The 17,283-nt window shown below is 44.4% G+C and overlaps 1 protein-coding gene across 1 annotated transcript in view; it reads right to left on the bottom strand.

Annotated features, from left to right (window-relative positions):
* STAB2 (stabilin 2) overlaps positions 1–17,283 on the bottom strand; it is a 110,978-nt gene that overhangs the window by 2,634 nt on the left and 91,061 nt on the right. The window contains exons 59-67 of the mRNA XM_066633261.1: positions 14,514–14,707; positions 12,810–12,951; positions 11,883–12,016; positions 10,851–11,016; positions 9,269–9,375; positions 7,379–7,498; positions 4,067–4,216; positions 2,895–3,002; positions 1,028–1,156 (exon numbers count right to left, since the gene is read on the bottom strand). Of these exons, the coding sequence (XP_066489358.1) occupies positions 1,028–1,156; positions 2,895–3,002; positions 4,067–4,216; positions 7,379–7,498; positions 9,269–9,375; positions 10,851–11,016; positions 11,883–12,016; positions 12,810–12,951; positions 14,514–14,707 (1,250 nt within the window). The remainder of the gene's footprint in view (positions 1–1,027; positions 1,157–2,894; positions 3,003–4,066; positions 4,217–7,378; positions 7,499–9,268; positions 9,376–10,850; positions 11,017–11,882; positions 12,017–12,809; positions 12,952–14,513; positions 14,708–17,283) is intronic.

Here is a 17,283-nt window from a genome sequence, read left to right as displayed (position 1 = left end):
TGGCATTATCACTGATTGTTGGTGGAGTACAAAGCTCTTGCCAATTTCACAACCTCACCAAATTATGTGTCAAGATGTTCTCCACTGCAATAATATACTACTTTATAATGACAAGAGATGGCTTAGTCTATTTAAAAAAACCAAAAAACCTTTTAGGACAGTGTTGCGGTAGAGAGTTTATACTTTTAAAGAAAGTTGACTAGAATCTTTTTACATGGTTCTGTCTCTTCATGAGATATGTATTTGGTTACATTATTGCCTCTGCTGAATATTTGTGTGGATTTTTGATGCAATACAAAACTTGCAAAACCTAGTAGGAAAAGTGAGATGTGAATGTGTGCATCATGAGCAGAAACTATCTTCAATTTCTGTCGAAAATGCTATAGTCTGCCAGCCTGAAGGAGTTGGGATCCTGGGGTCGTTTTACAAAGTATCTGAACCCAGATAGAGCAGCCCAGCCCAGCCCCTCTCCCCAAGATGCCTGGTGACGCCCCTAAGGAAGCGGGATGCACAGATTGAATACCTCAGCTGTAACCTATGTATGATGGCCAGTGGGGTGTAGTGATTAGCATATTGGACTGGGTCCAGGATGACCTAGGTACAAACATCACTCAGCAGTGAAATTCACTGGCCTTGGGCCAGTCACATACACTTTACATAACCTACTCCACAGACTTGTTGTGAGGATAATGGAGAGAAGGGAGAGAAACATATGTGCTGCTCTGAGCCTCTTGGGGTAATGGTGTGAGATGCCTATTATATGCAATTTTTGTATACTGAAGGATTAATGTTCCAACATTTACAGCACCATTTTTGCAATTGTTCCCTTACCTTGTAACACAAGTTTGAGCATTCCCAATTTCTTAGGGCTAATGACTTATAAACTCATTAATTTTACATGAATATACATTCTTTATATATTACAAGAATATACATTCTTGTAAACAATACAAAAAACTGATGGAAAGTGGAAGTTATGAAACTACATTCACCCCTTTTTAACTTTCCGTTTTCATCTGTTACCTACCTTGAAATGCTGGAAGCGAATATTCCCCTGCTTGAATCTGAAGTAGGAGTACCCAACAAGAGCAATGATTCCAATAACCAGGAGGACTGCAAAGAATATACCTGTTCCAGCCCCAGGATGTAAAGAAGCCTGAGCGGTGGCAGTAGAGAGAAATGATGGTGTTAGGGTTTGACATTTTTCTAGCAAATTCCAGAGGAGTATTCATGAGAATCTGTGGGCAGCAAAAGTATCTTAAAGACTAACAAGATTATTGTGACAGTTCTTGTAAAGCCCACCTTTTCAAGTACATGATTTGTAAACTGATGGGTTTTATATAGCCAAAGGGTCAAGAAAATGCATGAGAAAACAGTAGAGGTGTCCAATTTCATTTTGAACCAAGAACAAATATGCAATTCAGTCAGAGTGGGAGAGACTCTTTTTACCCAGCACATAGCCAGTCAACATCATTGGTGACTAATTATCACTAGGTGGGAATGGGGTCCTGAATATTAAGCTGCATATGAAAGAATGATAGTATGGAATATATGTCAGACCAATGTTTCAGCCTGTCTTGTCTTCTAGATATGTGCTTTAGGGGTGATCTGTGCCAGATAAAACCGCTCCTTTTTCATGTTCGCCCTGTGTTTTTGATAGACATGAAACTTTAGAATCTCCCATACTTTTATTGCAGAAGGATGTCACTCAAATAGGGAAGAGGGTGGTAATCTCCTTCCTCCCCATGTTTTAGACCAGTTGTAGGCAACCTTTGACATAAGCCTAGTAACAGTCCAGTTCACTGTTTCATTTTCCTTTGCCAGGAAGGGACGGGAACATGCCCAAGAAGAGACCGCATATTTTGCATGCAGAAGGGTCTCAAGTCTAGTCCAGCTGGCAGCATCTCAGGCACTAGGCGGTGGGAAAAGCTGCTGCATGAAACTTCAGAGAGACCCTGCTGGTCAGATAAGACACTACTGTGCTCGGTAGACCAATGGTGCAACTTTATATAAAGGCAGTTTCCTATGTTTGCAATAGCACATGTAGTTTTGGATGAAAGTTTAACTGATGACCAATACATTCTGGGAGGATGTGACCCAGTATGAAATGCTAGAAAAAGTAGCAAGTGACTTGTGCTTTAGTTAACACATTTTTACTCACCCCACAGGTGTACACATTTGGTCCCTGTTGCATATATGCAGCGTTGGGCAAAAATGGCTTAAAGAAATACAATACTAATTTGAACATGATGTCCGAGGGTTTTGATCAAGTAGCTAGGGCAATAAATACTACATTCAGGTAGATATAGTTCTGTCCAGTTTGCCTACTTTCTCCCAGAGCAGGGGTGCTCAAACTTTCAACTTTAGGGATGCTGGACCTTTAACAAGTGTATAGAAGAGAGAATTGCAGCAGATGCAACTTGTCATCCCACAGATGACAAGCTACACCTGCTGAAATTCTCTCTTCTATACACTTGTTAAAGGTCCAGCATCCCTAAATTTGAAAGTTTGAGCACCCCTGTCCCAGAGGACAGGAGCAAGGTGACAACAGCTTCGACTCCTATCAAGTGAAGCATTCTCCCCAGAATATTAAATAGGCTTCCACATGGCTGAATGTTATCCTTTCTTTACTAAATTCTGTAAGGGCAGTCCAGCCTTGACATCCTAAGGGCACAATCCTAACCAGGTCTACTTAGAAGGAAGTCCTATTTTGTTCAATGGGGCTTACTCTCAAGAAAGTGTGGTTAGGATTGCTGCCTAAGTAAAGTTCAGATTTATAACACCATAGTCTCTACTTCATGGGAGGACAGAAACAAGTAGAACTATTTATTTGTAATAGTTTAGCAAATCCATAACAGAGAAAACATTTTCAGTAAAAAGAAAAGACTTACAGCAGGTAGAGGAGGAGCCTTCAGTGGTGCTCTGATGACATGGACGACCCCGTTAGAAGCAATTATATCCCAACCAAGGATAGCTTTTCCATCAACATACCTCATTTCTATCTACAAAGGAAAAAACCAGCATAATGTCATTTATAACATACATGACATTTTCAAAGTTTTTCCCCCCTCTTCACTTACAATTCTGCTCTTGGCTGAAAAATGCATCTCCCCTCTTTGGTACTGCTGAACTTCAGCCTACTTCAATTCTTTCTTGGACTTTCTATGTAAGAAGTAGCTGGTTAGAGGAGAAATCTAGTTTTTTCAAACCAGGAAATTGTCTTGGATATTAGATTTGTACAGATGTAATTGCCTATTTAGTGCTGCTACATTCTTTCCAGCTCAGTGGGTAATTTGCTCTGTAACAAGGTAAGTTTAAGACATAAGAAAAGCCCTGTTTGAGCAGGCCAAAGGCCCATCTAGACCTGCACTCTGTTTCTCACAGTGACCTTGTTTAATTAACCCAATTAATCCTTTATCCAGTGCCAAGTATTTACTTCAAAATACAACACTATATTGGACAGCAAGGCCTCCTTTCTTCCTACTAAGGAGATTAGACAGAGAATTATCTGAATCAGAGCTTATATATAATGAGACAGCACTATACTGGCATGCCTTAATAAGGACAATTGAGCTTTATCACATTGCAGAGTTAATTAACATTGCTGGAAGTACTGGGAATTGAAGCTTGGTGAGGGGAGAGATCCTTAGCTGCCATCACAGAACACCACTTCTCAAGGTTCTAGTGGTGCGGGGAAGAGAATGACTTGTTTATATCAATTAATGTCTAAGGTATAGATGTGCTCTTTGATTGTGGTGGAAATGTGACCCAGTTCACACATTTCCGGTGGCCAGTAATCAATTTGCAAAAGTAGTAGTTTAAACTGCTCCGATCTCAATTACACAGATATCAACTCGTATCAAATGATAACACTGTATGACCACCTGATTGACAAATTTGTTCAGGTGATATCCCTATGTCCTTTTTGAGATAGCCCTGTTCATACTAGTTTATTTGCATAATGGAGAAGAGAGGTTCACAACATTCCTAACCGAGTGCTAACCTAGATGCATACCAATTGGGTTATGTCTGTATGATCAGGCATATTGATGCACAAATAACTCACCGTTTTTGCTAAAGAAGCCTGGCTTTCACTGTGCGTAATTAACAATCTTTTACCTATCCTGGTTTGGAGGGTAGTTCCATTGGTCAAATCTTCATAGTACAGGGTGCCAGTGTTGGACAAATGATACTCAATGTCCCTTCCAGAAAGTGTCTGAAGGAAGGGAGCAATATATAGAATGGTCAGTTAAAAAAAAAAACAGCGACCATGTGGTTTCACTTGATGGGTTCTCCAAAGTGAAATTCACACTATATGTCTCAACTTAACATAGTTAATCTTGAAAAAGTTCTTTAGACCCAGAATTTTCCATTGAATACAGAATGGAAAAAAAGGTGCAGCTTTGAAGGGGAAAGCAGCTTCAGTGGGAGGTGGGGGAGGCAAGGATTCTTTGGCAGGAAAACACCACGGGGGGGGGGGAGAGAGAGAGAGAGAACTAACCACCGCCTTCCTGGGCACTGCAGTCCCAACCAGAATCCTCCTACAGCTGCATTTGTTAGAGGAGGGCTGGCTAAGCACATGCCTTGTGTGCTTTGGTGCTTAGTCACACTTGAAGGAATTCTGGGAACTGGCATTCTTGCCTTAAATAACACTATCACTGTGATGAATACTCTGTTCCCCCCCCCCCTTTGCCTATTTTCCTTCTTTTTGGACACATTCATTTCATGAACCTTTATTGGCATTTAAAAACAATTAAATACACAGGATAAAAATTAAACATTTTGACTTCGTTGTGGAGCTTGCCTTTGTTATCACATCCCGGGTAATAATTCACAAGCGACTACTTTTTTTGATGACAGCCACCAAGAAATCTGCTACCAAGTTGGTAATTAGGAGCTGTCCTCAAGGAGGAAGCCCATACGTCCTTCAGAGGGACCAATAAAGCTAGATAAAATTGGCTGTAATAGGCGTTCACAAAGGTAACTACGAGCAGAGCAATGACACAAAATATGGGCAACTGTATCGGGTTCCAGGTGGCAAAATTCGCAAATTCTACATTCATGTGGAATATTTTGAAATCTTCCGGAGAGGACTGAAGAAGGAAAAATATTAAATCTTGCAAGCGTGAAAGCTCGCCTCTTGCCAGGATTCACTAACTTTTGGAAATAGTTGAGACCATAACCAAAAGAAGGAGACAGACCAAAGTAACAAGGGGAGCAGGTGGAGGTAAGATTATGAATAAGTAACTGAGTTTCATCCTCCCCTAATCTTGTCCTTAAGATAAAATATGCTCGATTAAGGTCAGTGTCTGCAAGGGATTCCAAGGAAAGGCCCATATTTTGAAGTTTTACTTCAAAAAGTCTATGCCAGGTGAAGGTGTAAGGGTCCTTTAAAAGGTCAATAAGCAAGGAATCTGGGTGGATGTTAAGATGAAGACGTAGCCAAAATTTAAAGGCCAAAGACCATGCCATAGTTGAGGGAAGATGGATACCCAACTCAAGGATCATCGTCGATAACCTAATCATATTAGGTACACCTAGAATGTGTCTTAGAAAGGAGGCCACCACCGGATCTAAATCTCAGTTAACAGCTTCAATCCAGATCAGGGCCCCATATAGTAACTGGCTCATGATCTTAGCCTGAAGGATCTGCAATGCTGCAGGGATGTATCGATTACCGCTATTATAATGAAAGTGGGCGACTGCATTAAGGTGGAGTACGGCTGATGCTATTGCCAATTTCCTATGTAAGGACTAGTTAAGTCGATGGTGAAAGGTAATCCCCAAATAGATGAATGACCTTACTTGTTCAAAAGAGTTATTACGAATGTTCCAAGGTACTGTTTCCAAGACTTAGAGAAGATCAGTATTTTAGTCTTCTTTCTGTTTGGACACTGCGAACACCCTAGAAGCTCCAGTCTTTCTAGCCGAGTCAGGCATTCTCCCTCAGACTACCTGTACTTTTTCTACCCTTTCTGCCACTTTGTTTAGTTCCTTTCCTTTTGGTCTTTTAATAAACTGATTATATTTTGAGTCTTTGCCTAGTCTATGTTCACATGTAATGTAGTGGGTTGTCATGTCCCTTTGCCCTGCAGACACTACTGTGGGTTTGATTTTCAGTAACAACCCCTGTGGTTCAATGTTCACCAGGGTGGGTTCCCCCCCCCAAATGGCCCCTGCTCTGCCTGGTCTCTGTAGTGGGGGGGGGGGGGAAGCAGCACTTAAAAATGACCAAGTTTTTCTTCAACTACTGGTCCAGTAAAGGGATGCACTGCACACTAACTACTAGATGCTACTTCTCTCAATCAGCCTGCTTTCTCTGGAATCCTCTTCCATGACAATCACACACACACAAAATCAGAGTTGACAGGATCTTATATATCAACAGGCTGTTTATATTCAGGTCTAGTTTGTAGGAGATTAAGCTCATTCCATATTAAGGACCCTCTGACATCTGCACTCTCCCAACTGATTCACCTGTCCCCTGCCCCTGTCTGTGATGCTGATGAAAACAATTCTAGCTGGGCTAGGATTGTTATGGATAGCTGGGTCAATTTTCATGAACTGACAACAAAAGAATTAAAAGCAGAGAGAGCACTTCACAAGACCCCAAAGTGAACCTCACCTCACCTGTCACCTTGGGTTTATTCCATGTTAAGAAATCTGCCCCACATGCCTCCTGTTAAACCTGACCTTGCATCAGTCTATGATGGCATTTAAACTCCCAGAGCAGGCAACAGTGGAAGCCAAATCAGAGCTCAATCCTGTGCTCGGCGGCACAGCTCAGTGCCGCCGAGCACTGTTGCAAACATGCCTTAAGGCATGTTTGCGAGCCTCTCTGCCGGGCTCCTGCCCGTGCTAGCACAGTGCTGGCCGGTGTAGCGTGGCATGGTCGTGCAGCCTCCACAGCTTGGTGGTCTCCTGGACTGCCGAGCTGTCGCACGGTAAGCAGTGGTGGGGACAGGGCGGAGAGCAGGCGTTCCAGGGAGGGGGGAGGCTGGCGGGGGGCGGAGACAGGATGGTGGGAAAGCATGATGCGGAGGCGTGACATGGGGAGGAGGGTGGGTGGGAGGCGTGCCAGGGGGAGGGAGGGAGGCAGGTCTGCGGAGCTCTGCTCCGCAGGATCCAAGCCGCTCCTGAAGGGCTCAGAGCCCTACACGAGCGCCTTTACTTTACTGCCAACCTTTTTTCTGGTGGTAAAGTGAGTAGCCCCATTGCGGGGCTGCTTCCCTTACCTGGGGGAAAGGGATGAAAGTCCCCTTCTCCCGAGGCGCCTCTCGCGGTAGCCTGGGGTGCACAGGATCCAGTGGCAGCCTTTCTCGGTACCGCCAAGCCTGGGGGCCCAGGGCAGCTCAGGATTGGGCTGTCAATGATTTACCTCATTTTCCTTCAGTCCGTCATTGTTTGGTACAAAGAGGGTTGCATGAATGGACAAATTCGTGAGGTATTTCAGGAACTCTTGACCTTTCTTTGAAGTATTTGAATAAGTCAGGACCTCCTGTAAACAGAATTTATTCTGATGAGAAGATATTCTTGGTTGGAATGTTTTTATTGTAACAAGAATCTGGCAAATGCTTAGAAGTGATAATATAAAATTCCCTTCATAATGTATTTGAGAGAATGCACCTAATAAAGGAGTGAAAAAATTTATAACATCTTAAATCTAAAAAAACTGTGATATTTTAAGTCCTGAGAAAGTAAAACATATTAGGTACACATTAACAAGAGAATGTTTTCATTTCTTTCTAGTCCTCCTGATGTGCAACTCTATACAATGCTCTTCTTTCAGGGAGGAAATGCTCACAGAAGCAACAAAATGAAATAATGCATCAAATATAAGAACATAACAAAACAATTACTCCAGCCCCAATGGTTGGTCATTTTAACATAGTAGCATAGGTTATTTTTGCTACAGGGCAGCCATTTTCAACCACTGTGCCGTGGCAGACTGGTGGGCTGTGGATGGTCCACAGGTGTGCCTCAGGAGTTTGGGGAGGGTCATGTATTAGTATGGTCATTGGGGGATTTGAGCCCCCAACCAGCAGCATGGTGTGCCTTGTCGATTGTCAAAATACTGATGGTGTGCCTTGGCAATTCTAGCACCTTGTCAGTGTGCCATGAGATGAAAAAGGTGGAAAATCACTGCTACAGGGCCTGCATTTTTGAGGGCTCCGCCTGAAATACTTGCAAATGGTCTCTGGTGAAATTGGCATCTCATGATTTGGCAACGCTGTTGGTTAAATGTAGGGGGAGCTACATGGTACATAATCATTATGGGTGTCATTAATAACATGATAAAAATAAATTATTTCATTCAAATTTAACTTCACTGTGAGCACAATCTAATTGTGCCTCAGCGCCAGCAGAGCAGGCGTTTCAGCGATACTGCCTGTCACAAACATGTTGGAAAGCATGTTGCAACAGTAGAAGATTTCGAGGCTCCGGGGGAAAGACCTGCCAACACCTGTGGAAGACCAGCGTGTGCCAGAGCAGGTAAGCTCAGCATGAGCCATTGGAACAGCTATTTTCAACCACTGTGCCATGGCACATTGGTGTGCTGCAAATGGTCTCCAGGTGTGCCATGGGAGTTTGGGGGAGGGTCCTTTATTAGTAGGGCCAATGGGGGTGTGAGTCCGCCATCAGCAGTATGGTGTGCCTTGTCAATTGACAAAAACCTGATGGTGGGCCTTGGCAATTCTAGCACCTTGTCAGTGTGCCATGAGCTAAAAAAGATTGAAAATCACTGCATTGGAGGGAAGAGTGGAGGGCAAAAAGGAGTAGGGAGGGGGTGTAATGGGGTGGGGGAGGGCAGCGATGGGGCCCTTTATAACATAAGCTACAGGTGCGCACTAGCTTAATCCAGCCCTGCCAACAACAAATTAAAAGACATAGAGCAGCTGAGAAAAAGATCAGCTCAGCAGGGATGATCAATAAAAAGCAAAATGAAGAAGTATCTCCCAGGCACTGAAAAATTAATGGTGAGGGAGCAAATTATCTACAAGGGCAGATAATTTTGCAACCTAAGGACTGCAACTGAAAACCAAACCCAGCACAGAGCCTCAGATGATGCATGGTAGTCACAGGCAGGTATGTGTAGGAGAAGAAGGTCCCACAAGAAAAACTGGTCCCAAACTGTTTAGGGCTTTAAGACCAAAACCTTGAATTGAACCTGGAAACAAACTGGTATCCAGTGCAGGTGAAACAAAATAAAATATCATTTTCTTTCATGTCACTGTTTTGAACAAAATAATCCGCTTCTGTTACTTACAGAGACAAAGTTTGTAAATGTTGGGAAAGAGAGGAGAACTTGAAGTAAGTTCCCACTACATGAAAATCCATCACCCACATAGCCAATTTTGCAGGTGCAGTTGACATCTAAGAGGAAACAAATCCAACACAAGGAGTTTAGATGACAAGCTGGGAGGTAACATCACAATCCTGAGAACTACCACCAACTGCTTTGCAAAATCATGGCTTTGTACAAAAAGCAAACATGTATCTCTTGACTGTAAAACAGATTTAGATGACCCCTTCTGCCCCCTTGTGGTCAGAGTGTGAAAAGAACTAAGGTAACTAAGGGCTGTGTGTGGTCTAAGCCAGAGGGAGGCAGAAGCTGGAAACAGAAACCAAGACCACACAAGCTCAGAAATGGGACTTCTTGGAATTACAGGGAGTTTGATACTGCTTTCAGGAGTGTTATGCTATCCAGTCAGATACAGGAAGGAAGCCAGAACGCAGGCAAAGCCGTGCCCCTGAACCTTCTCAGTGCTTGGAGAAGTGAGACACAAGCACGTAACAATATGGACAAATATCACTGCATATGTGAGCTTTTCCATTTTTTACCCATCCAACAGACCATCACTGATCTTTGAAAGTGCCAATCATGTGGACTAATGTGGAGGGACAGTTCTCCAGATTGTGAATATAATCCATAAAATGGAGGCACACAGTTAATTCAGCATCAGTGTTGTTCCAGTTTAAGCTTCTGGGGCAACTGAAGTATGAAAGAAGGAATGTTGCTCCTAGTCTTGTGTAATCTGGGTTGGAGATGCAAGTGGGATCTAGGAATATGGTTGTGAACACAAAAATAGAGGGCCGAGTGGAGATTTCATTGCCATTTATCTCTGAGAAATTGTTTTGGATCATACCCAAGTCTGCCAAGTTGGGCTGTGTCAGCACTATAATTTACTGGATTGGGGCCCTATTCTGCTCAGCTACCACTGGCAACAGAGACCCAAACCATCCTGATGAAGGGGGACCACCAATAGCAGTGCCATGCCTACCAGGGTCTGCCTGTGGATGCTGCTTGGTGATGTTGGATCTGTCAATATGGCATGCTATAGCCCAGGGACGCCCAAACCCCAACCCTGGGGCCACTTGCGGCCCTCGAGGCCTCTCAAGTCTCCAATGAACCTCTGGCCCTCCAGAGATTTGTTGGAGCCCACACTGGCCCGATGCAACTGCTCTCAGCGTGAGGGCGACTGTTTGACCTCTCATGTGAGCTGTGGGATGAGGGCTCCCTCCATTGCTCACTGTTTCATGTCTGTGATGCAGCAGCGGCACCAAAGGAAAGGCCAGCCTTGCTTTGTGCAAGGCCTTTTATAGGCCTTGAGCTATTGCAAGACCTTCATTCATTCATATAAGTTCATCTTTAATATATTCATTTATGTAAACTTCTGTAAATTTATTCAAATTTTAAATGCAAATTAATTCTTTTTCCCCTGGCCCCCTGACACAATGTCAGAGAGCTGATGTGGCCCTCCTGCCAAAAACTTTGGACACCCCTGCTATAGCCAATGAACCTTTCTAGCACTTTGGAAACAAACTGTATTGGACAAAGGCACTTTAACCTTTGATTCTGTAGCAGAAGACATCCCAGGTTTCACTTAGGTTGACTCTGATTCCGTAGTCGATAATTCCAACAACTCCTCCTCCACATTTTGGGGCAGAAAAAGCAGTTGGATATGATACTCTTCCATCAGCCAGCCAGCCAGCAGCACAGAGGTGGAACTTTGCCTGTAATCAGCATGGCAGTATCATGAAATAAATAAAAATTGGTAGTGAAGTTAACTTACAGCCAAATCCTAAATGGGCTTTACAATAGTACTGGTGTCGTAAACAGCTATATGGTGGCATGTCCAGCAAACTGCCAAGGGCCATTCTTGAACTGCTGCCACTAATGACACTGGTGTCAGAGGCCTGCTGCTGCTGGCAGCTACTGGTGAGAGAGCAGGTAAGCCAGTGAGCAGGTGGTGGGAGGAATGGGGTGAAGAAGGAGGAATGGGGGAATGCCTGGGTGGGGAAGGGATGGATGGAGATCTGTGCTAGACTAGCACTTAAAATTGAACTGAGCCAATCAAAATTCTCGTACACAGGGGAATTTGTATAAACTGCTCCCTTGTGCTTTCATATCACACTGTAGCGGCTGGTCAGTCAGACACATGTTGCATTTCAATGTTTTACTAGGTGTTTTTCCCACCAGTAAATTGTGTTCCTAAGAAGATAGGATGGTGCTTGTCAGAGGTATACCTTGGTCTTTTGGTGCCCGGGGCAGCAACGCCGTGACCTCATGAAGCCACACAATGTCAAGATGTTATTTTCGGGGTTCTCAACAGCTGGTCGGTGAAGTAGTCCGGAAGCAGTTGGAGCAGCCAACCAGGAAATTTGCTGATAGGGTGCATATGCACCAATTGGTTCCCCAGTTGGGAAACAATTGGAGCGCATGCACTGGTGCCCTCTCCAGTTGGCACCCACGGCACTTGCCCTGTTCTTCCCCAGGGAAGATATGCCCCGTTGTTTGTCCCTTAGAACAGCTAGGTCTCACTGTTCAGTTTTCTTTGTAAGCACACATTAATTGCACGGAAAAATTAGCTCCATGTTACCTTCTGAGCGTACAAGAGTTGATTGTAGGTAGCTATGGTTGCCCCTTCATCTGCACAGGTCTTATTTGCATTGTCATAAGTCAGTTTGTACTGTCCCTTTGGAGAACGTACATGAAACACTCCAACAGTAGCATCTGCAAGAAAGGGGCAAACACATTAAATGAGTTTTAAGTGCTGCATACAGACAACAAAATCTGTGCTTTTCTTTTGCATTGCTTTGAATTTAAGTCTGTATCCTGCGACACATTATTTGGACAACGTTTTCACTGTCTTTGACACAAAGATTCGTCAGATGATTATATCCTGAATGATGGTCATGGCCCCTGAAGCAATTTTATCTGTCCTGCAGTGGAACTACCACTAAAATCTTAAAGTTGTAAGAATCAAAAGATTCAACACTCTAATGCTACACTTCCCTTTTGGATATTGTATGGGATATGTACATGTACATATCTGCATGATCAATGACAACTGAGCACCTGTGCTTTATACCTGTCAAGTCTTCACTGCTAGATAGTCCCAACCCCTCAAGGTTCTTAGAGCAATGACAGGAAAACAGAGTGATCCCTGAAATCAGAATTTGGCCATCCCTGACATAGCTAATTTCCATTTAATCTGTTTTGAATAAGTGCAGCACACCATTATAAGACTTCTAAGATAGTGGATATGAAATCAGTCCTTACGGAATTGGCTGGTCAGATTTTAGCTGTTTATAACCATTGTATCTGAGGCACATATGATGCTGCCCTATACAGAGTCAGACCATCAGACCATCTAGTACTTACTGACTATGGCTCTCCAGGGTTTCAGACAGAAGTCTTTCCACGCCCCACCTGAGCTGCCAGGGATTGAACCTGATACAAAACAGGTGCTCTTCCACTAAGCTATGCTCCTTCTCCTTTGGGTATATGCTTCTGAAGCACTGACCTTGGAAGTGGAGATCCGCGCAATCCGCATCAGCATGGCACTGTCCATTGTCTTGCAAACATCGGTCCACAGGTAGCTGTTTCACTTCACAGTTGATTCCATCACCAATGTAATTATCCGAGCATTCACACTTTCGCTTATTCTGGGATGGAAATGGAAATTTGAGTACCCAAAGTAAACAAGTGTGCAAATATCAAGCTGGAATTAAGTGTTTTCTGGAATTGAGAAATTTCATTTTTCATTTTATAAGGAAAATACATTTCTAGCTCTTGTGGTTATTGGGAAATCCTACAGTGTGACTACAGTGGGTGTGCCCTAAGCAAAGTTTATCCATAGGTTACATTGCTCAAGGAGTTGCTGAAAAAGGGAAGTCAATGGAAATCAAACTGCCTCATAAGAGCAGCTGTTGGTGTTGATAGGCACAGAAAATCTTGGAAGTGTGCACACAAGGGTCTTTTTGGGCAAACAAAACCAGTGCTATGAAGATAAAAAGACTAAGAAAGTGCGTAAATACTTGACTCCATAATAGTTATGTCAACTCAAGGAGGAGCTGAGTAGCCAACGTTGCTACTGTTATTTAGACTGAAAAAACCCTCCAAACTTTTTGATCTAAATAATAATGCAAAGAGTTTGCAGGAAAGCTGGAAAGACAACCCTACAGGTTATATAAAGTCTCTATTGCACCTGAAACTGACTCCAGATCTGATTCACCCATCACGTGACTATCATCAATAAACAAATCTGAAGACATGTTCACTAGGTTTTAACATAGCAGATCAGCCATGCTGTCCCAAATCCTGCAGTGCACACACAGGGTGCTTCAATTCACACTGCCTCTGCCCTCATAAGAACATAAGAACAGCCCCACTGGATCAGGCCATAGGCCCATCTAGTCCAGCTTCCTGTATCTCACAGCGGCCCACCAAATGCCCCAGGGAGCACACCAGATAACAAGAGACCTGCATCCTGGTGCACTCCCTTGCATCTGGCATTCTGACATAGCCCATTTCTAAAATCAGGAGGTTGCACATACGCATCATGGCTTGTAACCCGTAATGGATTTTTCCTCCAGAAATTTGTCCAATCCCCCTTTAAAGGCATCCAGGCCAGATGCCGTCACCACATCCTGAGGCAAGGAGTTCCACAGACCAACCACACGCCGAGTAAAGAAATAAAATATCAGAGAAGATATCATATCTTCATATCAGAGAAGAATACTTATGCAAAGCATGTAGGTTGGGCAGTATGGCTGGCTCTAGGAGGGTGGGGGATGCAACACATTAATCATTTTCTGTGTTCTTTGTCATGTGCCATAGTGCTCAACTGTAAGTAGAGGCAGTGACATTTCAACAAGCTCTCCAATATGCACAGAAACCAGGCAGACTATATACAGAACATATTTCCCAAACTAATTGGGCAAAGAGACACCTTTCAATAAAGTGGTCATTCTCTTATATTCAGCAGGGGGAGTAACTGTCACTGTTCAGCCAAACGGTGTGTCAATCCCAGTGGCTGTTTGCTGGTGTCTCCTTTGCGTCTTTTTAGAGTTAGGATCCCCTCTGGGACAAGGCACCATCTTATCATTCTTTTTGCTATGGAAACTGCCTTGAGAACTTTTTAAGTTGAAAAGTAGTATTAAATAATAGGAACAACCACCACTACAACACCGCCTCTAGAACATAATGCAAAGACCACAATACTTACAGGACCAGTCTTTGTACAAATAGCATGTTCATCACAACCACCATTGAAGCCATCTGCACATGGGTTGATTGCAATGCAGGTGTGGCCATCTCCATTGTATCCTTTCTGGCACGTGCAATTGACTTGCACGCCAGACTGTGTGCACTTTGCATTCTTATGACAGCCACCATTTTTTTTCGTACAAAGGTTCTCGGCTATAAAGGAAAAAAAACAAAACACACAAATAAATGATTTTATACCTTTCTCAAGAGAGTTCAACATAATTATTGAAACATAAATTTAATACAAAATGACATAAAAGCCAGAAAAGCCTCCTCCAATTGGTGTTCCTTCCCAGTGTATTCCCTTTTTTCTATTGTACTATTGCATTTTCTATTTTCTTTTTACTGTATTGTATATTACAGCTCAGTGATGATGATCTCTTTGCAGCATTTGCAGCATTTTAGGACTTCAGCAGGGATGCTGTCTTTTCCAGGTGCCTTGCCAAAGGCAAGGGAGTCCAGGGCCACGTGAAGTTCTTCTAGGGTTGGTTCACTGTCAAGCTCTTCCAGCACAGGCAGGCACTCAATGTTGTTCAGTGCTTCTTCGGTGACTACATTTTCTCTGGAATATAGCTCAGAGTAGTGCTGCACCCAGCGTTCCATCTGCTGCGCCCGATCCTGGATGACCTCGCCTGTGGCAGACTTCAGAGGGGCAATTTTCTTCTGTGTTGGACCTAGGGCCTGCTTGATACCATCATACATCCCCTTGATGTTGCCCGTGTCAGCTGCTATCTGTATCTCGGAACAGAGCTGGAGCCAGTAGTCGTTAGCGCATCTCCTGGCAGTCTGTTGGACTTTGCTGCGAGCAGTTCGGAGGACCTGCAGGTTGCGCTCACTGGGACAGACCTTGTATGCTGCTTGAGCTCTCCTCTTTTCCTCAATGACTGGTGTCAACTCCTCAGAGTGGGCTTCAAACCAGTCTGCCGCCTTGTTGGTCTTCTTGCCGAATATGGACAAGGCGGTGTTGTAAACGGTATTCTTGAAATGTTCCCATCTGCTGGATGCGTTTGCGTCGGCCGGGCCTGGAAGAGATTCCTCAAGCGCTTGTGCAAATTCCTTCACTTTTCTCTGATCCCGGGTCTTGCTGGTATCAATGCGAGGTCTTCCTTCCTTTTTCGTGTGATACAGTCGCTTTGTTTGCAGTTTCACTCTGCTGCACACCAGGGAGTGGTCAGTGTCGCAGGCAGCACCATGATAACTGCGTGTGATCTTGATGCTGGGAAGGCTGGAGCGTCTGGTGAGGATCAGGTCGAGCTGGTGCCAGTGCTTTGATCTTGGATGTCTCCAAGAGACTCTATGTTGGGGCTTTGTGTTGAAGAATGTGTTGCTGACACAGAGACCGTGATGACAGCAAAACTCTAGCAGGCGTTGGCCATTTTCGTTCATCCTCCCAGTGCCAAACTGACCTAAGCAAGTGGGCCATGAACTGTTATCAGCACCAACTCTAGCATTGAAATCGCCGAGGATGAACAATGTCTCTTTTACAGGGATTTTCTTGACAGTGGTGGCCAGGTCATCATAGAATTTGTCTTTGGCTTCTGCTGGAGACGACAGAGTCGGTGCATAAGCACTGATGAGAGTGATAGGTCCTGCTGATGACTGGAGCTGCAGGGACAAAATTCTTTCACTTCCCACAGTAGGTGGGATGATGGATTTCAGCAGGGTATTTCTGACCGCAAAGCCAACGCCATGTTCCCTGGTTTCGTTTGGTGGTTTTCCCTGCCAGAAAAATGAGAAATTTCTCTCCTTGACAGATCCGGAATCTGGCAGCCTAGTCTCTTGAAGGGCGACGATGTCCATCTGCAGTCTGCTCAGCTCCATGTCGATGACAGCTGTTTTGCGTGCGTCGTCTATTTCTTGCAGGTCATCAGAGAAGCCAGGTGTCATTGTCCTAACGTTCCAGGTGCCCAGCTTTAGGGCAGTAGTTTTCTGTTTTCTGTTGCATGGTGCAGAGTTGTCGATCCGCTTGTCGGTTTTCACCCTAAACCCCACGCACCCCATGAGGTTAACGGACCGTGGCGAGGCAACACCTTACTGGCTGGGGACTGCCCAGCTTAAGGCGGGCGGTAGCTGCCCAATGAGATGCAATGATCTCTCCCACCGTCGGAAGCAGCCCCTGGCGTCATGCTCTACGCCAATCGAGCAAAGACTTATAACCGGTAAACTGCTGCTTCCCGTGTTGTGCCGACGCCGTATGGCGAAGTTGGAGTGTCCTCTCCAGTGCGCGAAGCCTGGGTAAAGAAGGTATGGAGGATATGCTGTCTCCAGAGCAGAATCCTCTGTCTCTGCTGGAGAGAAGGTGGAGTACCTCAAGACATGAGGGATGCAAACATCATCACGCTGTACAAGAACAAAGGTGACAGGGGTGACTGCAACAACTACCGCGGCATCTCTCTCCTTAGCGTTGTAGGAAAGCTGTTTGCCCGAGTTGTACTAAAGAGGCTCCAGGTACTTGCAGAGAGCGTCTATCCAGAATCGCAGTGTGGATTCCGAGCCAACAGGTCCACCACTGATATGGTATTCTCCCTTAGACAACTGCAGGAGAAATGCAGGGAACAACGACAGCCACTCTTTATAGCCTTCATAGATCTCACAAAGGCTTTCGACCTGGTCAGCAGAGACGGCCTCTTCAAGATTCTCCCCAAGATTGGATGTCCACCCAGGCTCCTCAGCATCATCAGATCCTTCCACAAGGACATGAAGGGCACTGTTGTCTTCGATGGCTCCAC

The sequence above is a fragment of the Tiliqua scincoides genome, chromosome 7, assembly GCF_035046505.1.
Source record: "Tiliqua scincoides isolate rTilSci1 chromosome 7, rTilSci1.hap2, whole genome shotgun sequence".
Lineage (NCBI taxonomy): Eukaryota > Metazoa > Chordata > Lepidosauria > Squamata > Scincidae > Tiliqua > Tiliqua scincoides.
Note: the sequence above shows the minus strand (reverse complement) of the source record. Positions and strands in the feature narration are given on the sequence as shown.